The 27,571-nt window shown below is 48.8% G+C and overlaps 3 protein-coding genes and 2 long non-coding RNA genes across 11 annotated transcripts; 3 read left to right on the top strand and 2 right to left on the bottom strand.

Moving 5' to 3' along the window:
• The first annotated feature begins 621 nt into the window (after nt 1-621).
• On the top strand, nt 622-2,459 carry LOC125500172. The gene is made up of 2 exons (XR_007277391.1): nt 622-800; nt 875-2,459. It is a non-coding gene; the product is annotated as an uncharacterized LOC125500172 (long non-coding RNA).
• On the bottom strand, nt 2,307-18,389 carry LOC105685636 (group 3 secretory phospholipase A2). 5 transcript variants are annotated; one of them, XM_048651751.1, is made up of 4 exons: nt 18,349-18,389; nt 7,981-8,310; nt 4,878-5,147; nt 2,307-3,808 (listed from the first exon to the last, which is right to left on the bottom strand). In XM_048651751.1, exons 1-4 carry the CDS (start codon nt 18,372-18,374, stop codon nt 3,616-3,618), a joined length of 819 nt encoding a protein of 272 aa, XP_048507708.1. In that variant the 5' UTR covers nt 18,375-18,389; the 3' UTR covers nt 2,307-3,615. The 5 variants fall into 5 exon arrangements, with proteins under 5 accessions (XP_048507708.1, XP_012255330.2, XP_012255331.2 ...); XM_012399907.3 differs by lacking the exon at nt 18,349-18,389 and adding an exon at nt 10,762-11,591; XM_012399908.3 differs by lacking the exons at nt 4,878-5,147; nt 18,349-18,389 and adding exons at nt 6,003-6,227; nt 10,762-11,504.
• Nucleotides 18,390-18,989: 600 nt separating this feature from the next.
• Nucleotides 18,990-22,552, top strand: LOC125499670 (zinc finger protein ZFP2-like). Of its 3 annotated transcripts, none has more exons than XM_048651737.1 (4): nt 18,990-19,352; nt 19,461-21,052; nt 21,249-21,408; nt 21,458-22,552. In XM_048651737.1, the coding sequence occupies exons 2-4, from the start codon at nt 19,674-19,676 to the stop codon at nt 22,028-22,030; spliced, it is 2,112 nt and encodes a 703-aa protein (XP_048507694.1). In that variant the 5' UTR covers nt 18,990-19,352; nt 19,461-19,673; the 3' UTR covers nt 22,031-22,552. The 3 variants fall into 3 exon arrangements, with proteins under 3 accessions (XP_048507694.1, XP_048507695.1, XP_048507693.1); XM_048651738.1 differs by having other exon boundaries at nt 19,458-21,052; nt 21,467-22,552; XM_048651736.1 differs by having other exon boundaries at nt 19,458-21,052.
• Nucleotides 22,502-23,394, bottom strand: LOC125500171. Its single transcript, XR_007277390.1, has 2 exons — nt 23,213-23,394; nt 22,502-23,058 (listed from the first exon to the last, which is right to left on the bottom strand). It is a non-coding gene; the product is annotated as an uncharacterized LOC125500171 (long non-coding RNA).
• A 365-nt stretch (nt 23,395-23,759) lies between these two features.
• Nucleotides 23,760-27,333, top strand: LOC105685630 (protein yippee-like 1). Its single transcript, XM_012399898.3, has 5 exons — nt 23,760-24,018; nt 25,497-25,827; nt 25,947-25,990; nt 26,121-26,229; nt 26,295-27,333. The coding sequence occupies exons 2-5, from the start codon at nt 25,726-25,728 to the stop codon at nt 26,382-26,384; spliced, it is 345 nt and encodes a 114-aa protein (XP_012255321.1). The 5' UTR covers nt 23,760-24,018; nt 25,497-25,725; the 3' UTR covers nt 26,385-27,333.
• The last annotated feature ends 238 nt before the right edge of the window (nt 27,334-27,571 follow it).

The following is a 27,571-nucleotide window of genomic DNA, read 5'->3' as shown; positions in this document are numbered from 1 at the left end:
CTTGCGAATGATATTGCAAAGTTTTGAATAATTATTTGAATAATGTATGTATGCTGAATGTATTTCACCTGCATAACTCATGAATGACAAGCTATTTTCAAACTGAATACTTGTTTCCTATTGATCACCCCTGAAACCTCTCATTATTATGTAGAGTCCTGAAATAACGAATAGTGAGCAAGCAAGTGATGAAGAATGATACAAGCATGATGTCTAAAAATACCTCCTCGGTTTTTCTGTTCTCCTGATACAAAAATAAATTTTTGGCCTGAATTTTAATTTCCAGGACCTACATTATAGAGCTCAGAATTATTCTTTTCCTTTTGTATCGAGAAATTGTTGAATGATATTGAATACACAGGCGGGTATATTCTGAAGTCTGCGAGCGACCGGTTGGTCTTCCTATCATTCTAGGATTTTTTGAATTAATTTTCATTAGTCTCAGCCCTGCGGGGGTGCGGGCCTTTGAAATTAATTGTACGGCCCTAATTTTAGACCACGCCCCTTGTCTTTAAGCCACGCCCATCGTGGATACACCTAGCGCTATGTGGTGGAATTTTCGCAAACTAAAACCCAGGTAAGTCTACATAGAGTAATTTACCGACAGTCAGTCCATCGTCATCAGTCGGCCCATGAACATCGGTCGGACTTACCCTAGACCAATCGTCGGTTAATTACCCTATGAGGGCTTACTTGGGTTTTAGTTCACAAAAATTTGGAACAAATCTGGGATGGTATAACTTCAGTTGTATATCATAAAACGAGAATAATTGTCGGCGCCACAGAAAAACGAGAGTATTGTAGGCAAAGTGTTGTTGGATAACATCAGTGTCTTTTATGAACAACATAAGCATGATCTCAATTTTGGTTTCAGTTTTTTATCTCGTACACGGGGATGCTCAAATCATTCGACAGTACACCAACTCAGGGAAGGAGACTGCGGCGATGAGGTTGTACTGAAGGAAAAATTGCCGCCTTTCCGTCAACTTACAGATTTGATTCGCAAAGTCTTGAGTGAAGGACAGTAAACCGATTTCTGTGCGCTTTTTATCCGGTATCGTCCATGCCTGGTGGGAAAAGTCTGGTTAGAGCATTTCTTCATCGGAATTAGGATTGGTATCGCACGAGCGACTGGGTAATGTTTCGATCTTCTGGCAAAGAAGTAGGACCAAATGCACATGATTAAATGCATATTCATAATAATGATAAGACACATGGGGTCTCGGAATACCTCCTCGGGTATCCCGTTCTCCTGATACAAAACTACGAAGCCATCTTCCTGAAAACTACATCATTTGATACGAAGTTATTTGCGACAACTTCGAGCCACAGTTACTAGTGTTTCTGATTGAAATGGTTTTACATAAAAGCAAAAAATTATAATATCTTTCCGGAAGTGTTTCGATTCTTTTTTTATTCTTCATTAATCACGTACTGTATTTATCAGAGAATATATCATAGGATATCTTCGATTGAAAAGATGCGCTCATTGTCGGTCAACATGCACATTACGTCGCTCCCGTTTTACTGTGTCGCTTTCAAACGGACTTGTTGTCGTTGAACGAGGATTTATTGTCGTATCGCCCTTTCGATACGAACCTCCATCCATCGTAGAATTGCTCACGGGACCGTGACCATTTTGATATTCCGTAAGGACTGCCCACCATCTATGAGAACGGTTTCCATTGGAGATTTATTTGTCTTTTATGGCATCTGATAGATTCTTGAGGTATATCGTTCCCACTTCCCCCCGTTTTGAGCCAAGCGTTTCAATGCCGTCACATGTTACTTTCGGGAATAATTTGATGATCAACGTACAACGTACGTACATACCTTATACGTAGGTATACCTATAGGGACCACACGATGGTAGCTCGTGAGGCTTGCTGATTCAGACACTTGTTGCGTTCCGGATGGATCCATATAGCTGATACATTCTTCTGTCCGTTTAGGGCAGTTTGGGAGTAATCAAAGTTGGAATTCCTACCTTTCGAATCATTGTGAGGTATTTTGCACGTTTAGCTACAACGTGATTGTATAGAGTAACAAAGTGTTATTCTCACAAGGAAGGTAAACTTTTTTGTCTTTGTCATTTTGCGTCTGTGTTTGAAATACCGTAAGTAATCTTCAATATTCTCCACGAGCAGCTTCGCGAAGTCGTGTATTATTACCCAGTTGTTTAGAAACGCAATTCTGACAACTCAATCGAGCCAAGAAGCAAGCTAATTGAGATATCTAAAATTTCTCGCTTCCGAAGTCCACGCGGGAAGGCAAACAGATGGGGATACCATCCTCTGTAGGTGTTATTTGAGCTTTTCCAGAGATAAAAATTTATTATTGCTGGTCGTTGGAATTACAGCTTCGCCAAACAACGGAACTAAAGATCGACGCATATTGCCGAATGATACATGATGGGTATACGTATACGGATTGACACATTCACGTTTTTCACTTCATTCGCACGTTATATTGCAGTTTGTCTATATCTTAGCGTTATATTATCTCCTCTCCCTATTTTACATACATATAGGTATTTACAAAAATGTGGGGACAATAATTATCGGTATTATATAATCTGTTTGTGCCTAGCGATATCCGATTATGAGTCTATGATACTATACGTATATCTGACGGTTGATGAGGACATACGTTCAATATCGAGCTCGGAACTCGCGGAACCAAGCATTACAATAAAATAACGTAATAATCGCTTATAAAACTGCAATCGCAAGTCCCTCCCGTTTCGATGCACGGAGTTCTCGTTCAACCATCACTTCCAGACCATATATCTGCTCTTGAATAATTCATTTCACCTGCACCCCTACCGCGCATCGACAACGATTAAACAGTCCGATGGGCTAAAAAATGTTCTCGAAGTTTTATTCTTTTCAATAATATCATCTTTCTAGGCACACACCGAGTATCATTGTCGTCACTGTATATTGTCACTGCAGGGAATCATGAGAAATGTATACATATAAGTGAATAAACAATCTATCGAATTATACTTTCAGCACTTATTTTCCTACCGGTATAATTTCTATAGAATATATGCTAGGATATATCCGGAGAGCCACGGAGGCGGTTGTTGGATAGGCAAATTTAATACATGTATATATAGTAACCGTGGTGCAGTACACTATGTACGAGACACAGTTATACGTATACCATACAGCCGCATATACTACGCTATGTTCGTATGACACGCGCGATTCAGCGTTACGTTCCATCGGGTAAAACTGCAGGAGAATTTTTCGAGAGTTGGGACGGTCGCAATTTTATCATCATACGCGGTATACGACGGGATCAGGTTTCTCCGCGTCGCGTCAAACGTACGCCGCAGCTCGAAACGACGGAATTAACACGGTCGCGATGCGAATCCGCGACAACGATGACATCGAAATAGGTATTCGTGCGGCCAAGTTCATCATCGCGTACATCGTACAACAATCTGCGATTCCGTCCCTTTTCGAGATCTATGATTTTGGCCCCTGATCCCTGACCCAATGACGTTTACGTAACAACTTGATCGTACCGGAGCGAAAACGTTGCGACATCCTTGAACTTCCTCCGTTTCGTACCGCCGACGCAATCCGGGTCTACCATCGTCGCTCGTCAGTACGGCATGTTGGATCTGAGACGGGCTTGCTTCCGGTACTCGTGCTGTTCGCAATTCCCCCATCTGGATCTCCGCAGGCAGGCTTTTTGCGGCTTCAGGACGAAGCACTTGGTCTGTACGACGTTGAAGAACAGCTTTCCGACGAAATTCGCCGACGATGTACCCGCCATTTTCAGGCACGTGCGAAAACTGCGAATCGAGCAAAAACTTGTTTCAAACACACGTATGAATTATCGAACACACGTAACCGCTAGACCGTAGACGGCCGTGCGTACACCTGTACACACCCCGAGTACTCGTTACGCGAGGCGCGTCGCAGACGTAACACCTCGACTCAACTTTACTCCTCGGTTCGAGTCCCGGTTGTGTTCGCGATCAAACTGAAGATGAAAACGAGAGCACGGTATCCGTCTCGATGTCAATTTGTACGATGTGCTACGGTGTACGTACGTACGTACGTGTACTATATGTATACTATGCGTATACTATACTATGCATGTACTATGTACGACAGATGTGAGATACCAGCCCGTTCGAACGAGGACCACATATTAACCGTAGCCCCAATGATTCGCAATATCATCGTGGACGAGTGTCGACCGATTTCCGGCAAAGTACCTACGACGGGATGACAATGGTGGTCGGTTCGCTTGGAAAACCCGCCGCAGATAAGATCTTCGGTCGAACGTCCTGCGACACTCTGGCGAGTATAAGTACACGGTATACATATTACGTATACGTAGTCCGGAGGTGTACGATTGTAAGAATATGATGACTGGACCGCGGCAGTTTGGCAGTTATCGTTGCACGCGACCACGCAACGAATGGTCCTGCTTATAAGGTACAAATTCGCCCGTTCCGAATAATCCGCGCGACTCGCGGAACTTGACCCCGTAATATTTCGCGCGAATAAATCGTACAATATTTAAACACACGTGATTTGCGTATAAAATGACGTAGGAGCGGCTATTCGGCATGTACGTGAAACAACTACGATGAATCGGACACGCGTACTCGGCGGATTATTCGCTTACGGCTATACTTGCATCGAATCATGCATTCCGATGGCCATATGCCCCTGCGCCGCGTTTGATCGCCGCACGCCCTCTCGTCTATCCTGAAAATGCAGCGGCGAATCTTCGAATACGCACTCGTACCTGCGGCTGTGCGGCTACATTCTACGCCTCGCGACTCCGTTACTTCGGATACATACTACAGGGTCGGCATTGGAACGGTTTCCGTATAATTTAAACCTTACCGCTCGTCGCAGGCGCAATGCATGATAGTGGATACGCCCCAGTTGAATAGTTCGTATTTCGACTGAAACGCAGGTATGAAGAATGGACAGGTGGTGTCGTGACGACGGCAGCACGCATCGGCAACTCCGAATCCTCCGAGATTCGTGTACTTCGTAGCTCGGTGACCGCGGCCGCACCACTGCGTGCCCGGTATCAGCAACAGGTCCCGTCTACGTCGTCCCGATCGTGATCGCCTCGGTCTTCTCCTCGATTCGTTCCAGCCGCATGCCCTGAGGTAAACGAAGAACAACGCCCGATTCTCGCGATGCTTCTACCAACGAATGATCGTATACCGTTCCCGAACGTGCTGTAATAGATCGACGAGCCCTCGAACCAAAAGCTGAGCGAAACGATGGTACGATCGACACTTTGAAGGGTGCCCTAGCTCCTGTAATTCACGGTGAACCGCGGGCGATACCGCACCGGCTGTCCATCGATTAGGCATCGATACGGGTAGCGCGTCCCTCGTACGTACCGAATACAATTATTGGATACGTAGGATGTTATCCATCCATCGGATATATCGGGGAGTCGAGCGTTCGGCGAAATACGTAGGTGTGTATCTCGCCGTCGGGGGTGGTACGTACGTCGTACGTACGTCGTTGCGCGCAGCTTCGCTCCAAATGTAAATCGTTGCACCTGTTGGTCCGAGGGGGTCGAGGTCTCCGCCGACGAACTCAGCGTGTGAAACTATAAGTCGCGTGGGTTTTTGGATAATTTTTTCGCGTATAGATTCGAGCGAGGTGCCACCCCGGGAACGGCTTTACCCGCGCGGACGACAGTCGACGGGGCGACGGGGCGACGGACGTCGACGCGAACGGCGACGTCGACGGCAACAGCGGGGCGTTGGTGAAATATGAAATCGGAGCGTCGTAGCGCGCATCCGCCTAAATACAGCTCTCGAGCGGTCGGCCTCCTCTCTCAAAATAATTCGCTCACACTCCAATGGTCCAGGTATACGATATGTACGTACGTACGGGTAGGGGAAATCCGCCGACGAACACATTGTCGTTGACCTTGAGGTCTTTTGGGTTTTCACTCTTCGAATCACGGAATGGGGTCGGGGGTTGAATCTTGATCTTTACCTTTGGTCGCACTCGCAGTGGCTCAGAGTAAACGGCATGTAATTATAGAAGGCGTAACGCTGGGTCATCGGGGGGATAGACCTGCGACAATAATCGTGGCGCCGGCAGCATCTGTCCAATTGATCGAAAGCACCGAGCTCGTTGTAACTAGAGGCGAGCTGCGTAGGGCCACACCACTTGGTCCCCGGCGCGAAGAGTAGGTCCTGGATCCCTCGTTTGGCTCTCCTACCAACACCGCGACGGACTCTTCCGATTAAACTCGCCAAATATTACTTACTCGATCGACGCGACCTGCATCTCACAACCGTCGATGTAGGAGCGTGTGTACATATATATATATATATATATATATGTACATATACATCAGCCGGGTGGTCCTTATTCCGGATATTTTCCGAGTTTGATGCACCCCGCAGGGGCTCAGAAGTTTGGAAATTAATGAAAGCAAATCCCCCAAAAATTAGAGGTGTTTGTCTCGATTTGAATCCGCGCCTCTCGGCTCGATGAGTTTCCCGCTTCGAGTAACAAGCGAGCCTTTCGTCCTTGAACATTATATTTTTTCGCAGATTTCCGGGCATTGCAATTTTCCATTTGCAGCTTGACGAAGAATGTTTTTTCTCCTCTTCGGTTTGGAAAAACAATCTTCGATTGCTGAAAATGCAGGGGAAGACGGGGCAAAACGGAGTACCTCAAAAATTTTGTAAAATTTTCTTTAAAAATGATCGCAAAGGACTTGAAACATCGTTCCGGATTTTGAATTTTTTTTTCATGAATAATTTCAAATTTCGGGGGATAGCTACTACCGTGTAAGGATACAGCCTGCGGAGTTCAAATCTTCTCAAACAATTGGTCGAGTCGGGGAAAAAATGGAAGGTTCGGCGACGAAAACCCCAGCTGGTTGTTTCGAATGCGAAACTCATCAAGCCGAGAGGCACGGGTTGAAAGTGCGATATAAGACCCGTGATTTCAGGAGGATTTCTTCTTATTAATTTCCAAACTTTTGAGATCCCATGGAATCATGAAAATTCGAAAGCATCCAAATACCCGTTACAGGTATAGATGGATATTTATATCTGTTTGGAATTTGTAAATCCACCCAACCTGTTCGACCGAGAGATGTTCGAAGCACGAATCGTAATGATTCATCATTTTTACCCACAAGTGTTATTCGTGCAGCGTTCTATAGGAATAGGTTTAATATATAATATGCAGGTTGCGATGCGTCGCGTAACGACCGTACACAGAGGCGCGTTTCCCGCATACAGCTAACACTCGCGCCTCCGCGGACCACACATGCAGGTATACGGCAATTGTTAGAAAATGATATCAGCGTTAGATCCATGCCCCGCTATAGCCGTCTGATTTTCGTCGACATCGCTCGTCCGCTGATCCGATCCTCGACCCGCGACGTCAATGATTTTTAACACAACAGCCATCGAATATCGAGCCACACCGGTACGCGAAATGATCCCACAAGCTGACTAATTCGCTGACCGCTGCAGGGGCCGCCGAAGGACGAAGCATCGAATCGGTATAGAAGCGAATGGAGAAAATCATCGAGATCGGCAACGTACGCGCGTCAAAATTATTCAGATCCCTCAAGATAATCCGAGCCGACCGCGGCAACCCCAAGTTTACTCCGAACGAATCGGCGACCGTAAGAAAAAAATCGAATCGAGAAGGTCTCGACGACGAATTCGCGATGACGACGGTCCCCGGTCCCCTCGCCCTTCCCCCCGTAGACGCGCAAAGGAGTAACATGTACATATGTATGCACGAATCGAGATGCGGGTCGACGTTACGATATCTGTACGAGTGAAGCACGTAGACGGACCCCAAATACGAGTGTAGCGGCGATGTGCACGGCACTTGACACTATTCGGTCGCTTCGCGACGAATGACGGATGAAAACCCGACTTGTTAGCGTATAGCGAGCAGCGAAGAGTATCCCCGCGTAGGGTGCTGCGGAGTAACTTACGATATCTTCCGCCGCGCCAAAACTTGATTTCTAACCCTGGTTCTGATCCGGGAACACCGCCGACGGAGATCGTCCGCCGAAGCAAACCAATCGCCGATACCGCCAAAGGCCGACGAATCTGCGCTCGGTGACTCGGCGCCGGCTCCTTCGCCCTTCCGTTCCTCTTGCGGGGGCATTTTTACGCGACATTCTTCGGCTGAATCGTCGTCGCTTCCCCGGTCCGTGATTTTCTCGTCGAAGCAGTCGCTGAGGATCCCACCTTCGTAGATAAGCTGCAACTTGCGGTTTTCTCTCTGCAGCCAAACCTCTCGCAGAGTCACATCGATTTCCCTGCAACAATCACAAGAATGGTATAACGGTGTACAGGCGTGTACAATCGTACGGTATACAATCGTAGGGGACTTTTCGACTCCAGACGCGCGTCACTCGATCACGCAGCAACGGTTTCACCCGCACCTCGTAGTTTTCGTTGGTCCGCATAGAACCGTGCACAGACGGATACGTACTGTATAGCGTAGGCGATATAGGTATGCGTGTACATCGAAGCAACTCAAACACCGAGGGAGTCACGTCGCACGTTCAATTCCCACAGATCTTATCGATCCGGCCGATTGAGTACATTTCATCGACTCGATATCTGAACCGTATACCGAAACGACCGGTCGACTCAACTCGAGATTCGTCACCGGTCCCTGCATCGAGGTCGAGCGCATCTTCGCATTTCAAGGCGTAGGTGTAGGTGGTACACCTTGTAACAACTGAGGGAAAACGCGTCGAACTGCATACACACGATGCGCCTATCTCCGACAGAAACACGTAATATCTATACGCGTGCAAGTATACGCGGTACAACGTACGCCCGATACGGTTATCAATACGTGTAACCCGCATCAGCGCACGGCTCGATTTTTCCCGCACCGCGGTGCACGCAACGAAGCGACGGGGTTGCGCAACGGTCTCGTATCTGTCGTGTCATCGGCTGTTGCGAATCGGCGACCGGCTTCGAATCCGTACGAATAATCTACGAAGGCGATAGGCAAATAATCGGCGCAGCTGGGATACATCGCGAGAAACCTGATCTTCCAGGGCTCGATGCGCCCGACCGTTCGAATGGACAAAGTCTCGTATACCGCACGGTATAAGCTCCTCCGCACAGCTAATGGCCGTGATTGTACGTGGATACACGTACAAGGACGTTACTTCCTCGTCGGCGCGGGCGAAGGAGTTTGAAAACGAAAGAACGCCGTCGCGCCTCGTCTGTGCGGAACACGGATTACAACTCGAGCCCCGCACCCCGCATAGCGTACGGGGTATACCCGCGGCGTCCGCGACCGTCACCGCGGAATAGGAACTTGTCCTTGTTCCGTGCGCGTTGCAGGGACCGCAGTCGTACGTTTCGCGTATACCTGCGTTGTACCGGGACACCCGTGTCGCGGGTGTCGACGGAGGGTGCGGGAGGGACGTACGCGTGTACGCGGGCCACGCGGTCGGGCGTACGGGCGAGGGTTTTCCGGTCGGACGACGAGTCGCTCTTCCCGTTCCCCCGCGCGTGACGGATTTTCCGTAGCTTGAGTGCAAAGTGACGCTCCGCGGTGGCGAGATCTGTCGCCATCCTCGTGGGAGTGCCGACAGATGATCGACCCTTGCCTCGCCTGAGACGGACCAGCGGCGTACAACCGTCGCGCGGCTCCCCGGATCCCGATCCTTTGTACACCTACTTAAGTTATCGCTCCGCGGCTCAAGCCACCGAATCGGCTTATCCCGTCGTACGCGCCACGGTCGCACCTCCTCGTATCCTTTTTTCAAACCCGCCGCGGGAGCAAACGTCGGTTTTCATCGCGGCGATTCGCCCGGGACGTCGCCTCGTCCCGCGTTCGTACGATCGTACGCGCGTCGGCGCCGAATCGGCGTCATTCATTTTTCGCCAATTTATACCGGTATCATCTGTGCGACGTACCGGGCGAGTGTTGCGGATCCGCCGCGTAGTTGCGACGCGACGGTGTGAATTCGAGACCGCAACGTCTCCCTTTCCATCCGACGTACGTCCGTCGCGACGCTCGCGGTTCGTCATTCGTCTCAAACGTACGAAGCTATCCGACGTGAACCCGGTACCGCGCGTACGCACCGTCGCGGTGTACGTCTGTTCGGTGGCAGCGTGTAGACCGATTCGATTTTCAGCCGTAATCGGGGGTTTCAACGTTCACGTGAGACTCTCAGCCGTCGAGCGCACCCTGCGTCCGATTGGCGATGTTGCGGCTGTATGCCTCGGCGACGACTCGCCGATATCGGACGAATTTCGGTGGCCCCGCGACGATAAGAAGTGCGCGAGCGGATCAACCGTAATAATATCGACGGGGTCGGGCTCTCTCTTCGGGTTATCGCTCACCCCGCGTTAACGCGACCCCGCCAATCTCGTTCGTTCGCACCTATACGTACTCGAGAATTTCACCGTCTTTTCTACGTGTAGATCGCAGCGGCGTACGGGTGATTCGCGGCAATGCACGGCGACGAGTCGAGTCGCTCGTTGTCGCTGACGACCCCGTCAACGTCGCCTGGAAAATATTCTCCCGAACTCGCGCGACCGTCGGAGACCGAAATTAATCGGAGTGCGATCGACGACGCACGATCGTCCGTATCTCGCTGCATCGCACACCTGCGTTCGAAGCCGCGTAACGATACGAAGGACGGACGAGCGCGAGTCGTGGAAAGATAGAACGCGAAATGTGCGAGAAAGCGGTGTCAACGGAGTCGTTCGATTCTGCGAATGTAAGACACACGCACCCCCAGTCTACGAAGGTTTCCCTCGCACAGAATCCTGGCCACGTGGTGATCCGTTGGAATTCCCCGTCCCGGTAGAACCTGCTGATCCCGACACCGTCCCGGATCGAGGAACCGTTCGAGGGTCGCTCGGATTTTCCGAGGTGAGAATTTCCGGCGACAAACGGCAGCAGGAGCAAGAGCCCGAACACCGACGACATCCGCATGGCCTTGTGGTTTTTACGTGATTTTCGTAAACTTTACCGTAACTCGCGGCTAACCGGCTGTACGAAGCCAGGTATCCGAACACCCCTGGGAAAAAGGGGTAACCGTTTGTCCGTCCACCTTCGGCAGCAGCTGGTATTCAAACGACGATAGCGACCGAGTCGCGGTCGGATCGTCGGATCTTATCCGTCACCGTATCCCCGCGTTCGATGTAACGCGGATTCGAGCGATCGCCGTTGTCCCGCGGACGTCGTCGTCGCACCGTCCCTTTTCTCGCTCTTTTTCTTCTATATCCTTTCGTTGTCAACGAAATTTCGAACGAGGAACGGCAGCGTGTGCGGGCGCACCTCACGGTTCAACGGATCGAATGAAATATTTTCGAGTTATCGCGATCGCGGTTCGGTTTCGCTATCGGAAAGACGCGGCTCGTCGCGAATCAACTGCCGCACGCCGGGGACCAGACTGGCCGAGAACTGAAGCGGATCGTACGCGGCCCCCTTTAAATACGTCCGATGTCCTCCATCCCCGCTCCGCCGTCGAAGAAGCGTCGCCCGTCCGTGATCCCGGTCTCGCTTGCGTTGGCGCTACTCGGCCAACGTCGACGCAGTCTCAGAGGGAGAATCGGATCCAACCGATTCATCGAGCCCGACGGGTTCGGCGCGCCCGCGATCCTCCGAGCCACGTGCACGATGCGAGCGTAACGGCGAATGAAAACGCACCGCTCGTCTCGAACCTGCGACGCGGCAGCTCACCGGTCGATTTTTCGGTGAAAAAAAGAGAACTCCGCAGAGAGAGAGAGAGAGGGCGGGACGACGTTTGTCCGTATCCGCTCGGACGGCGCGATACTACACCGAAAAACCGTCATGCTCGTCATCGATACGATCGTATACTTTGTACGTATGCTCGTTATCGGCATGGGAAATGGCGTCGCGCAAACGACAAGCAAAAGTGCGAGCGAAATTCCACGTGGAAAGCGACAGCGAAAACCTAGAGAAAATCCTGCTGTGTTACAGTTTCTTCGCGTTGTATGTTCTTGCGTCGATCGTAAGGGTGTTTCCGGGTTTGGAGAATGAAGATCGCTGCCGCGATCGGGTGACCCACGAGAGTATCGCGGTCTCGGGTGGACGTCGCGAGGAATTCCGGCGAGGGGGTAGCGAGGTAGCGCCCGCGGTGCGCGACGCGTCGGTTTCGGAAAATGTACACCCGGCTGTACCCCGGACGCGTTTCGTTATCGGTGGATCGATGACGATGGGGAAATAAATCGAGCCCCCGGGTCATTGATCATTGATTATCGATCAAGCGTGAATCGGGCATGCGTGCGTTTGTGCGGGGTATGCCCGGGTGGTACAGGGCTGTGAAATATGGACGAGGAGAAGAGAGTCGGTGCGCTCGGGAGTCGGAGGCTCGCCCGGAGACGGATGCACGCGCACCTCGCGTAGACCTGGACGAGAAAGCGACGACGATGCAGATATCAATCATCCGGGAGCTATCGCTGACAGCTCGCGGCCCGTAGCGGGGGTTGGTTCGTGCGCCGGCTAGGTACAGTCCCCGCTCGTTCCGGCGTGTGTGTGCGCGCGTGCACCTGCCGCCCACATGCGAGCACGTCCCCCGCGTCGTAGGTTTTCACCTGACGACGTGGAATCCTCCGCTGCGCGGGATCGTGGAGCGTCGCGTCGTTCGCGACGCGGCATACGGCTCCCCCGTCCGTGCGGGGTGCGTCCTCGTCTCCGTCCCCCGTCCCCCGTTCCCCCGACGTGCCGCCGTCCTTGACTAATTAAATTTTACGACCGCTCGGAGTTTTCTACGATCCTCGGCTCTACGGTCCGGCATTCCTTCCCGATTTCATTCGAGGACCCCTCGTATCCCCTGGCGAGCGTCCTGCGAGTAACATCGTACACGATTCAGGTAGTACACCTGTATACCTACACCTGTACCTTAGACGTACGCTGTACACGAATGCGCCGTATCGAAATCGGAGGACCCGCGATAATAATTTCAGTTTGCAGGATAAGAGAGCGCGGGGAAATCTAGTGCGGTCTGACAAAAAATTATACACCTGCGATACACGCGTAAGGGATACGCTTGATTTCCTTTCGGAAGAAGTCTACATCGTAATGCCCGCGGTGATGCAGTTTTCTCATTTTCGTCCAACTCATCTTACGTTAGGTACAGGCAAGTACGAGTGCAGCGTGTACGAATTCGGAGGGTCGGTCAGCGCGCAAAACTACGCTATAAGAAACACCGATGGCGACGACCGATGACCCCGAGAGGCCCTGTGTCATTATTATCTGTAACAAACAGCTTTCGCGCAAACCTCGTTTGCAGGCGTCTTCGGCCTTGACGCGAGTCGAGGATAACCCCTCGACCCCGGCCCCCTATGTTTGGGCTCAGAGCTACGAGAACCGGCGGGTGGTTGTTCACGTCGTTTCCAAACTTGAGCTCATTCTCGCAATAAAAATCACGAAATTCCCGAAACCTACCGTGAAATCGATACCTGTACACCTGTACCTGGTTCGTCGTTCGTGTGTACACGTGACGTCACCCCGCATCGTGTTCACCTGGAGCGGCGTTATCGCGTCAGCCGCGTAGGTCCAACTTGTGCAGCTGGGTACGAGGCGTAGCGCGGCAAAGTCTCGACTCCGTATGCCGCAGCTGCGTCCGCCTCGAGAAGTCGCGATAGCCCCTCATCCGAGTAAGTGGCACGAGGAACACCCGGAGCGCGTACGGTCTTTTCAGTCCGCGAACCTCGTCGAGGATCACTTGACGTTGTGCGCGATAATTGATGCTCGTAATTGTAATTATTGCTCAATGCCGTGGCGGGTGCCGCGAATTACGCTGGGGCGGAAAAAGGAGGAGTTTACGAGAATGCGAGTTCGGGCTCCGCGTCGCTCGCCCGCATCTCTTTCCCGAGCAATTTGCAACGCTGAGCGTAGTACGACGGTGACGGAGGACGGGGACTCCCCATGGACGGCGCTGAACCGCACATTCCGTACATACGCACATCGTCGTACGTACGTACGTGCGTACATACGTGTATTGTATACGGACGAATTCGCGATTGGTCTAAAAAATTTTTAAAATCACCATTTCGAGAAGCACTCCGTAAAGCACACGCGTAGAGAAACACGTTCGTACGCACCGTGTAGGCGGGTCGTCGCGCGCCCTCGTCATCCCTCTGGCAGGGATGATCCAAAATCATTGAACGTACCGAGACCCTCGAATAACTTTCAAACGGGTCCCGCGGTCGTCGCGATGAAATCCAAAAAATGCTTCGAGACACTTTTGCGTCACACTGTACGAATGGTACGAGGTGTCGCGGTGCGACTTATACGCCTCGCGGTATCCGTACCTACCCACATAGATACAAATGTTACGAGGTGCCCTGCACCCCGACGATTGATTTCATCGGGGACATTCGTATACATTAACCGTGAAGATTGACACGGGATAGGATAATAAAGTCTATCCGCGCGACGACGTTACGACAAACGACGCGTGACTCCCTCCCCGTAGGGGAGTTTTCTATAGCTGCGGTTCTACGGAGCCCTACGGAATAGCACGGACTCTCAACCGGCGAAAGTCGCAGGGCGGTCGACCTTTTTTTTTCTTACTTCGTAACCTCGTCGCCAATGGCTTCCGTTGGAACGACGCACGGTTGTGGGGTACACCTACCTGCACCTATGCGTACAACAGGTATGCCCTACGCCCACCGTTCACCTCTGCAAAGTTGGCCGGCCAAAATCGATTTCCCAAGTTTTTCTTTTCACCCAATCGGTCGTCGGTCGTTTGCCCGTGTTCGTTGGAACCGCGGGAAAACGTTCGTTGGATCTTATTTCGTTCTTTAGATGGAAAATAAATTTTTGCTCCAAGCTAGCCGGAAATCTTTAAACTCTCCGCGTATTCGACTATTCTGCAGAGGGTACGATCGATACTTCGCAATCGTTTGTTAGCCGATAATAACGCGATTGGCTAACGTACGTTGGATCCCCGTCGCCGCCGGGAAAAAGTAAGAAACCGCACACGACGGACTGTCGGACGTCGGTCGTACATCGTATGCGTCGGTAGCACGCGAAGCCTTATCCTTTAATCGTTGGTTCGGACTTTCCATGGATCATTCCGCGAACCGGCAATGAGCAGCGTCATCGACGTTGACTGGAGATTTCCGGCAGCGATTGAGATTATCCAAATTCCAAGGTCAACAAAACCGCCGATTCGACATCGGCTGACTCCCACAGCTTTGCGGATTATCATTTTTTGATTTTTGCCAAGCGGACGGTTTTGCCAACGAACGTTCTCATTGCGTCGCTATACATAGGTATACCAACAGACTTGGAAAATCGATCTTGGCCGGCCAACTTCACAGAAGTAACCCATCCTACTCACAGTAGACGATAAACAATTTCGCTCAACAACTGTACCGGCTCAATTATTAACGTTCCATAGGGTTATACATCAAACATATCAAAGTGTGCAATCGGCGCGACGCACGCGGCGCTTCAGAGGAAACCGACCGTCGATTATACGCCATACGACGTATCGGTATCTACGTATCGTTAATTTTTTCACTTTTCGTCTCTTCGGGTTTCTTCCGCACTCTACCGTCATACGTATAGTTATGCAACGATTGGTGGGATTTGTCAATTATTTGTTGCGGGTCGGCGACATTTGCATCTCAAAGACGTGTATGCCTATGATCCGATCCGCGTGCGAGTTGCTGCGGATTCGCTCGAAAGCCGGTCGAGATCAAAGCGGATAAAAACGGACTGCAACGTTTGAAGGGGACCGGGGGCAATGGAAAGTACAGTTTCGGCATCTCACCAGGGGATAGTCGATGTGAAGATTAAAAACACCGGATCGGGTTACTCGTCGCAGAGCACGCCGACGTCATACCGTGTCTAATTGGACGCGATTCTTCCTATACATCAACTACGACGAACCGTATGGAACGAGTGACTCCGACTCCTCACCGATAGTAGGTGTGCGCTCGCGGTATACCTGGACAGGTATACCTACGAGTATGTAACAACTCCGTACAGGAGGTGGACACCGTAAGTGTACCTACGTGCGCACACACTCGGGTCGACTTACCAATGGTAAGAATCGAATATTCTGCTCGCGGCTCTTCCCGGGATTCGCATTTGGTATCGTTGTATCGTTGTATCGCGAAATATCACGTAATCTGTACCTATTACCTAGACATACGTATAGGTATAAAAGAAAACGCTCAAAAATTATCTATGTTGTGAGCAAAACGTAGAATTGGGGGAGGAATTTGGCGTCCTCGTGCCTATATTATATTCTCTTCGGCATCGGCGCGCGAGCTTCGAAAACTGTGATGTAACGTTCGGTTTGCAAGGGGATACCTCTCATTCCGGCCACCGGGTTTAGCGATCGACCGCACTATTCATCGGAGCCGCGGCGGTCGGACGAACAGCTAAGGTATATCCTGAAGAGGTACGGGTGAGCGGCGCAGGTAAAAAATCAACCTGTTGCCTTGTTAGCGCCCCTGCATCGTGTCCACGGTCTTAGCCGACCCGTTGTTATTATAGTCATGTATGCCATGAATGGAGTTCAATATGGAATTCAAGGCCATATTTTCCATTGAGATTATGCCGATAAGACCAATATTATACAGGGACGCTATCGATAATTTATAAAAAGTACAGCGGTCCGGTTTTTTTTTTTTTTTTTTTTTTTTTTTTCTCCTCCCTCCTCTCTTCTTCCGTCAAGTATGCATGCATAGTCGGTACACGTGTATTTTTATACCTTCGGAAACTGTACAGACATACGCATTGGGCAACGATAGGTACCTCCGATCGAGTTCGTCTACCTGGAGAGCGTTGATCCGCACGGAGCATTGGTAGACGGTCGGGAGGTTGAGATTCACAGGTGGAGGAACCACAGTTTCAAGATCGATGCGGAATCATAGAGTGCGTAAAGTAGGAGACGAATTGACAGATGAGCAGTCGCATCGCCGCGGCTACCGACCGAAACCGATTTTGAATATTATATACCTAAGTACGCGACGATTTGATGGGCGAAAGAAAGAGATAGGTCACGTACACCGTACCGATGCGATGCGAATATTATACCCATGTTATACTCCGAAGAGACGTTCAACCCTGCAGCTGCTCTTCGCTGCGCCACTGCGAAATATCGCGTGGGGTTGGAGAGGTACGCCGTGTAGGGCGGGTATGCGATAACGGTTATGACTCTGTGGCAAAGGTAACGATTAGGCAGCCGACAACAATAGCGCGTCCCATGTACGGGAGAGCGCGGGGCGTTACGGCACACTCGCGGGATCTATAGTAATTGATACAAATCGAGGGAGGATTTTCCACCTCCCCCTTCTTTCCTGCTCGCGATCCCTGTAGGGCGAAAGGGGCAGTACGACTCGGAACGGTTGCTCGATGGTCTTGACGCACGACGTCCCGACGTCGACTATCGGCGTATCGCGTTTACGCTTGGCTGCTCCAGCTTTGGGTTTCTCCGTCCTTCGCGTCTCGCTTGTCGCGCGGCGGGGAAGAAAAACAGCCCCCACCACACTTGCGAGATATCCTCCTCTGTGATTCCTCGACTGTGCGTTCGCACCTGCACGAGATCACATGCGTGTGACGTGAACAAAATATGCGTATTTTTACTCACAATCGACGTTACAATCAAGGTGTACTTAGGGCGATGCGAAAACAAAAAAATATTGTTTTCTTTCTCAAAACCATGCTCAAAAGTTTCACTCGGATGCCAAATTAGGCCTCGTAAAGTGTGATGTCAAGTTTGATTGAAATATTGATGAAATATTGAACATTTTTTGGGATAAAATTGAACGCTCCGCAAGAAAGGTCTGAGCTCTATTGTTAACAAAACTTGTTTGCCGAAAAAAAAAAAACAACCGATTTTTTTAGGGCTCTCCTATATAACATGTGTGTTACTTCCTGGCTGCTTATCCGATTTACGTTGAATTTTCGAATTATCATACATCTGACTCGTCAAATTTTCAATCAAGTCTTCTGGAATTCTGATCTACATACCTGTACTAGTATACTAGTAATATTCAAGATACGACGATGTGGATGCGGGTAAACTTTACGATGCCGAGAACGAAGGATGCCGAGTCCGCGGGTTGGGGTATACATATGTATAACTTTTACGACAGCTTGGGCAAGGAAAGGAATCGCCACGGGTGCGGGCAGTTCCGGTGAAGGGGCAAATCCGATTCGAAAAAAAAAAAAAGAAAAAGTCCGGAATGCATGTAATAATACAGAGACGGCAGCTGAGACACGCATTGGCTTTCGGCCAAACCGCGCGATCCATTAGCGCCACTGCTCTTATCGACTGCTGACGCAGCGTTATAATGATGTATACATATATACTTACAGGTATACATACCAAGGCAGTGGCGGTAAGATGACCATATTGACCTGACCAACGAAACGAGCTGTGGCCACGGGATGTATCCGATCACCGAGGGATATCTTGACCCATTATACGGTTAAGCGAAGATTGTGCGGATACGCGTGACCTTTGTCAACGCACCGACTTAGAATATGGAATCTGAAATTTTACCAAGCATTCGGATGTATAAGTATTAAGAATAACGCAGCAAATTCGCGGCGCGTGAAGAATTGAAAACGAATTTCAAATTGCCCATGAATTTCGGTCGTTCGATCCGTCAACCCGACCGACACTAGACTGCCTCGATTAGCTAATATTATTCTAAGGACTCTAAGCTACTTGTAAGACCGCCTCCTTGAGTATATTCGCTGATTACATCTATATATACCAATCTTCTGTAAAAGCTTGAAGGCTCGCCTCCGACAATCTTCAGACAACGCTCCATCCGGTTGACCACTAATTCGAATTATGGCGGCGTCCCGTCGCGCTACTATCTCCGTACTACATAGGAAATTATAATATGTGGTTCTGTCGTCCAGGCTTCTGGCGTTGGCGTCGTTATACCTCGCAGTGCTGCCATCGCCAACAAGTGACGCCTGCTCCCTCCAAAACTGCTCCCGAGTTGGCAGAATTGTTTTTTGGTAGTTTACAAATAAAATGGCCGATATATGAGGCTATTTTGTATGGACAATAAAATATACTATTTAATAAAATTAATGACCATCAGCCGTGCGCGATTACGTTTGAAATTGTTAGTTCAGTGCCGCCGAGTGCATGAAAAGTGTGAGGAACACGCGTGAAGACTTGGGAGGGCCATAAAAGAGGTGGAGGTTGTCTTTTGGGGACCGTGGACGCCGCGAGCTTCCAAGCGAGCTCCAAGCGGGCAGCGTTGTTGCAGAGACAGACACTAATAAGCTTCAATACATGCAAATCTCACGCATCTGTCTGATTTTTTTGAATTCGTCCGCGCGTGTCGGCGCACCGAGAACCGAAGCAAGGTATAAAACGGCTCTATTAATTAATAAGATTGCTGGAGCTCCTCGTTTTCGACTTAACATTTGCACCAGTAGCTTGATTTGCTCTGCTCACTCTCTGTTGAAAAGCAGGTACAATGACCACTCGACTCCGTTGCCAGGATACCGGAGCGTGACGTTCTCTTGGCCTGGTCGGGCCCCAGGGAATACAGCGTATCACCTAATAAAAACTTTGCAGTCGTGGAGTCCCCGGGATCGAACAATGAATTGACATCGAGCGAAGGATCCGTTAACGTTACGGTCAACAACGGCGACGTCTTTCCCTCAATTACCCCCTTTGGCAATATGTGCACAACGCCTGGAAATGCAGGTGCCGGATTTGGTTACCCTTGGTCATTTGGTGGGCCAGGCACTGACGCTCGCGAAAATGCACAAAGCGATTTGAGTACCAACATTAGTTACGCTGTAAACAATAACCAGGATCAAGGCTCGAGTCAGAAAATTCAAGTTGACGTCAAACCGGCAAAGTTGGCCAACAGTGCTCACCGTCGCCCAGTATTCGCTATGAATGAGAGTTGTCAACAACCGCCGACTACTCACCACGGACATACAGGAGCTCACAATCAAACCCACGGTGTTCACGTTCGTACTAAGAAGCACCACGATGGCTTCTCAGTAACCTGCGATAAAGGTGGTTGTAACTGCGACGCTGCTCACCCTACTCCCCCGCCATCGCTCTTCTCTAACCCCTTGGTATTTAGCGCAGCTGACAAACACGCCATGAGTAAGCATTTCATGACTCCCCTCGGCCCACTCCAGCTAACCGCCGAAGAGTGCAACGAAATCCTAATGAAACGGGCTGTGGCTGCTTCGAATCAGGCAACCGCTAATAGTGTAGCAACCAGCCAGACAGACAGTACGGCTCACCTAGGTCATGTATTTACCCATGTGAATACCGTACAGATCGAGACTAAGGTCAAACAGCAGCAGGACATGGGCAGCCAGGTCCGTGTCCCAAAAGAACGCCCGTACTCGTGCTCCGAGTGCGGCAAGTCATTCCTACTGAAGCATCATCTGACTACCCATGCCAGAGTACATACGGGGGAGCGGCCTCACATCTGCCCCCACTGCGGCAAAAGCTTTGCTCACAAGCACTGTTTACATACTCACCTTTTGCTGCACAGTTCTGAGCGGCCGTACCAGTGTCGGGAGTGCAAGAAGTCCTTCACGCTGAAGCATCACCTCGTCACTCATACTCGAGTTCACACGAGGGAGAGGCCATTTGTATGCCAGGAGTGCGGCAGAGCATTTCCCCTGAAACGTCATTTAGTTACCCACAGCAAATTTCATTCTGGCGAACGACCATTCGTCTGCGAAGAATGCGGGGAATCGTTTTCACAGAAGGACCACCTCGTCATGCATTCGCGTTTCCACGGCAGCTTGCATCCCTTCGTTTGCCACGACTGCGGAGCCACCTTCCAGAGAAAGTTTGAGCTTGTTAACCATGGACGGTTACACGGTAGAGTGCCACATTCATGTACCGTTTGTGGCAAAGAGTTTCTACAGAAGCGTACTTTACTTGCTCACATGCGCCTACACACCGGGGAGACACCATTTGCCTGCACTGTCTGCGGCGAGGCCTTCCCCCGCAAAGCTGATCTGGTGGCACACTCCAAGATACACAACAATAATACAAGTCCCGATGAAAAGCCCTTAACTTGCAGGTATATTTGCATCACCCATCTCCTATACTCCTCTGTCCGTTCGGTTGTCTGCAACATTATAACGCCTACACCCGAGTCTTCTATGTAATCTTTCTCAAGTCTGGTAACTGAGAGCAAGATTTTTATAGGGAAAATCTCATTGTCAGATCCATCCGGACACCGCATGACTACATACAATTGATTCATAATTTTTCAGGGAATGCGGATTGGACTTTTCCAATCGTGAGGCACTGACTCTGCATTTGAGGCTGCACTCCGGCGATCGAACTCTCGTCACGGACTTATGCGGCTTAGCTGCGGCTTTCCAACAAACTCCAGGTCATTTTCTAACGCCGAATACGACAGGGCCTCATCAGGTAAGCTTTTCCGCTTTTCGAGATGAGGCTCATCACATTAAGATTCAAGTATTTACAGATGAACGGCCCTATCGGAACCCCCGGGGTGAGCCACATGCACGGAGCCACGCAAACGTCTCCGCCTGTGGGCTCAGGACCCAAGCCCAAGCCCCATCTCTGTCCCGATTGCGGGCGTGGTTTCGCTCAGAAACACGGACTATCCCAACATCAGCGCCGCCACACGGACGGTAGCTGCCACATCCGGTCCCACGTTTGCGATAAATGCGGAAAGGCGTTCTTCCAAAAGAACCACTTGTTACTTCATCAACGTCAGCACATGGATCCTCCGCCAAGTCTGCTTCGTCAGCAGCAAAGACAGGCTGCTCAGGCAGCCGCTCAACAGGCCCAGCAACAACAGGTCCAACAGCAGCAGCAAGCCTGCACTGTGGACACTAAAGCAATACAGCTGCAAGCAATACAACAGCAAGTTCAACAGGTTCAGCAACAAGTCCAACAAGTTCAGCAACAGCAGCAACAACAACAACAACAACAACAACAACAACAGCAGCAGCAACAGCAGCAGCAGCAGCAGCAGCCCTGCACTGTCGACACGAAAGCAATACAGCTAAACGTCACCATGTGAAACACTATAGCGTACGTGGTTGAAACGACCGGCAATGAAAAAAGGGATGTCCACTTGAGGACAAGGATCGCACCCCCGGACATACGCCCAGCTGCAACCCTCTGCACGCACTTCTCTTATACTAACATTACGCATTAGTTATATTTATTATCTTTAGAATCAGGTATGAATTAATCAATTTTATTACAAGAGTATATATACAAATTATATATATATATATATATACATATATATATATATTATATTCTAATTATCGTATAAGGCTTGTAACAAGTAAATAAAAATAACCATGTATTAGTGTTTTACATATACTTTATATCATTTACTTTAGATATGTAAAATGAAGTACTAAACAAATTAGTTGCCTTATCGATATGATGAAATTTAATGATAATAACTATCGTTTGGTTCATTATTATTATTATTATTATTATTATTATTATTATTATTTTTCATTTATTTTAGTTTGTAGGATATCAATTTATAAGAAAAATCATATTGAATAAACAAAGCGAAAAAGAAGCTCCTCTCGTCTTCGTATCATTGTCGTGACTATTTTTGGTACAACACTAATATTATCATAGTGGTATTAACAGCGATATTCGTATGATCGTGATTATTGCTGGTGTCAATCTTTTTCCTGTTATTCCTATAGTGTTCCCATTCATCGCAGCGATGTTATTGTTGTCCTACTATCTCTGTCAGATTGTGGGACCCCTGGGAGTCAACTCGGAGTTGTAGGATTCGAAATGCACCTTCGGTTAGCCGTTCGGATCGGCGGCGCGAACGGAGATGGTTTGGAATGTGCGTCAGCTTAGTCGGTTCGTTCGGCCTGGAGTCAGCAGCACTCTTCTACTATTCCGTTGCATAGGCATTCAGCCAGCTCGACGCGGGCCCCGTCCCCGTGACTGAGGTCAATGGTCGGCCTACCTGTGAACCCCGTGCCGGATATCATTACCGACTCGGAGTTCAGGAGAAACCCGAACCCAGCCCAACGCCCGTGTCGCCAATTATTATTGCCGGTATACCTGCTTAATAATTCGTAATCATGGATATGGACAGGGGTGCGGATGCGATCCGGTGTTGCCCAATCATGTTATTCGTCGTAGTACTTGACCCGAGAAATGGGATTTCTTACGATCATAGGGTACTCAACTTCATCGATATTGTGTATGTACGTACAAAACAAGCGTCGATGGAGCCCTCGCAACGTGGCACCTTCGCCGGCCACGGTCAGCAGTGGTAGAGCAGCATCAGGCGACTCCGAATATCAGTGGACTTGATCGATCCCTAGAAACGTGTGTATACATACATGTATGTATACCGTACGTATGTACGTACTACGTAGTTACGTGCATAGATGCACGTCAACGCTAGTGAGTTATACCCCTTGAGATAAAAGATTGGCCTCTGACTAGGTCGTATGACGGGGTATCCACTTGGTACGTGCGTCGCACGCATTTACGTGCTACGTACCAAGTACCGGATAACCAGACACACCGCAGCCGTATCAATTATATACAAACAAAGGATAACGTTGAAGGGAGGTGTGGTAGAAGATAAAGACCAGATCACCTAGAATATGGGAGGGTGTGAATATGGTGAAGAGCGATTGCCTGCCATCTGCCCGTTGTGTCCGGAAGTACGCGGTGCGCATTGCGCCTGCGTGTTGCATCGTATCGCCTGCCGGACGAACTGACGAACGAATCGACACAACGAAACAACGAAGTAACGAACAGAGGCACTGATCTCCGGTGAACAGAGAAGAGGACCACGGAGGACTGTCAGGAATTGTTGGCGAGACGCGGAATATTCACGGAGCGGGTAGCAGTAGCACGGCGCTCGCTCGTCGTGCGTGGTGATGATCCAAAACGAATTGTTTTCGGCGCCCCGCGTGAAGACAAATCCGTGACCCGCGCTGAGAGATTGAAAATCATCTCGAAAATACTCGGAATCGCTCGCGAGGAGAGCCACGGATGCATATGGAGGTTCGTAGAAACATATATGCGTATATCCGTACACATGTATGTATTATATTCACGAGGTGTTCAAACCGTGTCTTCTTTGTTGCGTTTGACAACAGAAAAATAGTTAAGGGAAGGAAGGGGCAGGGGGGAATGCACTGCCATTTTGACCGATTTTTCCGTACCGTCGTTGAACGTTTTCGCGGTATGTGAATAGTTGACTATTTTATTTTGCGACGACCCCCATCGTTCGTGCAATGCCTTTGTCCTTTATCTTCGGGTGTCTGATTGTTGCGCTCACCGTCGCGATAATCGGGGCCACGCTGCCTTCGCGATCGGAAACGCAGTTGACGTTCGTTCCGATTGACTCCTATCAACCGTCGAAACTACGCAATACTATTTCTGCGCTGTATTAGTGACGGTTCACCCACGGCGATCGCGTATTCGCGTATCGCAATTGAAGAGGATGAGGGACTGAGATGCCTGCAGATTGTGTCTCCTTGGATGGCCAGGCGTTGTGACACCGCTGGTTGCAGCGTAGCGTAGTGCCATAGTTCCTTTGATTTGTGATCTGTACACTCTCACAGCTGATGACTCCCGTCAGCTGCCAGTATACCTTCTGCTGTTGTTGACGCATGATGGTGACGGGTCGATGCCACTTGACATTTATGCACCCCATTTTTGTTGTTGTTGTTTTATTTTGCCTGTTTTCACTTTTTTTTTCACCAGCATACATTAGCCCGCCAATCGATGCCATAGCTACGTTTGACAGTGCGTCGGATCGACATCAGTACGAAATCCTCATCAATTGAGTTGACTTGTTTTCAACATACATGTGTACCATGGCCAGTCGTAAAAATGCAACCTGCTAACGAACATTTAGAAATATCGCGTGCTACCGAAGTATGTTCCTTAATTACATATTCGATGAAAAGTGCGGAAAAAAAAGTTCACCGTACCATGTGTACCCAGCTGCGATCCTCGATAAAATGAATAATTTCTATGAAATATCATCGTGCATCTCTACTACTAGTGTGATCACAGACTTGTTCTCGTATTTTTACCGCCCGAATTATCATCTGATTTCTGAATTCTTATAGGGCACGTGTATCTTGCATACGTCAGTTATTCTGACCGAAACAAGCTTGCAGCCTAGATTTCCGTTCGGTACCGCGAATCTTGGCAGAGCCAGATTCCAGAAGAATAGACATTCGTAGACAATCGTATTCATCTACTTACGCTAATTTATTGTTCTATGAAACTCTGGGTAGTATATCTTACAAATCGGTGAGGGGTATTAACATCAGTCTCTGAAACTAGACTTTAAAATCGATAACAAAAGTAGGGCAACGAACTTTGTAAAATTAATTTGAATTTTTATCATCTAAACTCTAAACTCACTTTAAAGGGAACTGACACAGGTATTGCATCGATAATATTCGCATCCCGGATGAGCCAGTTGAAACTTTAGACTGTATTTCATTTGGAAAATTGTGTTCCAGGTGCCTCAGGGCTGGTGCTGCCTGAAACAGCTCAACAGCTGATTGGAGTACCAGGCGGCGGTGACCGGAGCATAAGTTGCACCACCACCCCGCACACGGAACCAATATTATCTGGTATCTGAGCTACCCCTCGATAAGTCTGATTCGTGGAAGAACGAGCCACAACGTTTTTGGGAAAACCGAATACGGTGTAGAATAGTGGCTCAAGTTTTTCATCGGACACGTCATCATGGTGAAAACTTTTCAGGCATACCTGCCTTCGTGTCATCGCACTTACTCGTGCATTCATTGCCGCGCTCACTTAGCCAACCACGATGAACTTATATCAAAGGTAAATCTTGGATGTTTTGAGTCGCTGACAAATATTGACACTAGATTCATCGTTTGGTTTTTCTAACGAATTAGAACGATTTATGTGATTGAACCGTAATATTTCCTTTGTGATTTCAGTCTTTTCAAGGTAGTCAAGGACGTGCCTATCTTTTCAACTCTGTGTAAGTATCGCAATCATTTTGCTTTCTTGAATAATTGTTCACTCTGAAAGTAAAATGTAGACAAACATCCAATATCATGGGATATCTGGCAAGTGTTGAATAGCTCCTGAAAATCAGTTCTGGGATTTAGGGTAAACGTCGGTTGTGGTCCAGCAGAGGAGCGAGTACTATTAACGGGACTACACGCGGTGGCTGACATTTATTGCGAGTGCTGCAAGACGACTCTTGGCTGGAAATATGTAAGTGAATGGGAGAGACGCGACCGTAACCTGACCGTACGTTTGACTAAAATCTCTATTTGCAGGAGCACGCTTTTGAATCGAGTCAGAAATACAAAGAAGGCAAATTCATAATCGAGTTGGCGCACATGATCAAGGAGAATGGGTGGGAGTGAACGAGAGTGTGGAAGGCGATTGGAGTGAACCTCCAATTGTCAAATTGAGACTTATCGCAAATACTGACGACCATGTTAGAATTACAATGTGCGGTATACCTCTCTGTCGAACCACCAACGAAAGTCTGTGATTTCATTTGTGATTTCTAATATTAGTAACATTTATGTTGTGGACATTTCGAGAGGGTCTTAGGTTTCCATTCGTTGGGTCATCGTCACATCACCGCGGGACACTCCAACGACCACTCATGGTTTACCGAACGAGCAACAGTGCTAGTGTAACAGACTTTGTCAGACTGACTGCCCATCGCTGCATCTGTCGATGGAATTTCACTGCCGGTATTCCTAAAAAATTATTTAGAGTACTGCATCGCATCTAGGAGTTGCAGCATTAGATATATACTATAGTATACATATACATATATTGTAACATATACATAATATTAAAAATCTATGATATAATATCACGGGGGTCACGATGTGTAAAATGATAAGAGTATACATTGGTAAAACGGTACCAAGGTGCGAGAGACAACAAAATACCGTGTGCGTGTATTCGACTTCGCGACTTTTGCGGAACAACAAAGAACTGGGTAAGGCCAGGGGAAGAAAAACGGCACCCGAACAGACAAAACATGATCTAAAAGAAAAGTGAAAAAATATGACTAAACATACAAAATACAATTTGGGCCTCGAGTTGCAAATGTCTGCCCTGACGTATCCGTTAACCCTTTGGTAACTGCACATCTGATACCGTTTGCAAAGGATGGAAAGCTGAGCGACCATGCTGAAACTATTTTCCGTTCAATGTATTTATGATAGAGCCGACTTGAGTAGGTTGTTTTGGTTTTCGGGAAGTGTTGCAATCAATAAGGTACATATATGGGAGGTCTACCATACACAAACTTACATCAAATTGGTGATAATATATGATTGCTCATTACTTCAATTACCGATCTCATGTGTAAATCTTTATTGAGTCTGACCTCTATGATTTCAGTTCAATACACTCATAAATAGGTATTATGTACGTATAGTGTATACATATGTACATACGTATAATCACGGAGAATTTAGGAATGGGTTGGGTGTGGATTGTTCGATTTTATTCCTATTCATTTTTAACTTTTCCCAAGATAGGGATACCTGCCGCTTTAAGTTGTAGATTGCGTATAATCATCACTTAG

Source organism: Athalia rosae, chromosome 3 (genome assembly GCF_917208135.1).
Source record: "Athalia rosae chromosome 3, iyAthRosa1.1, whole genome shotgun sequence".
NCBI classification, from domain to species: Eukaryota; Metazoa; Arthropoda; class Insecta; order Hymenoptera; family Athaliidae; genus Athalia; species Athalia rosae.
Note: the sequence above shows the minus strand (reverse complement) of the source record. Positions and strands in the feature narration are given on the sequence as shown.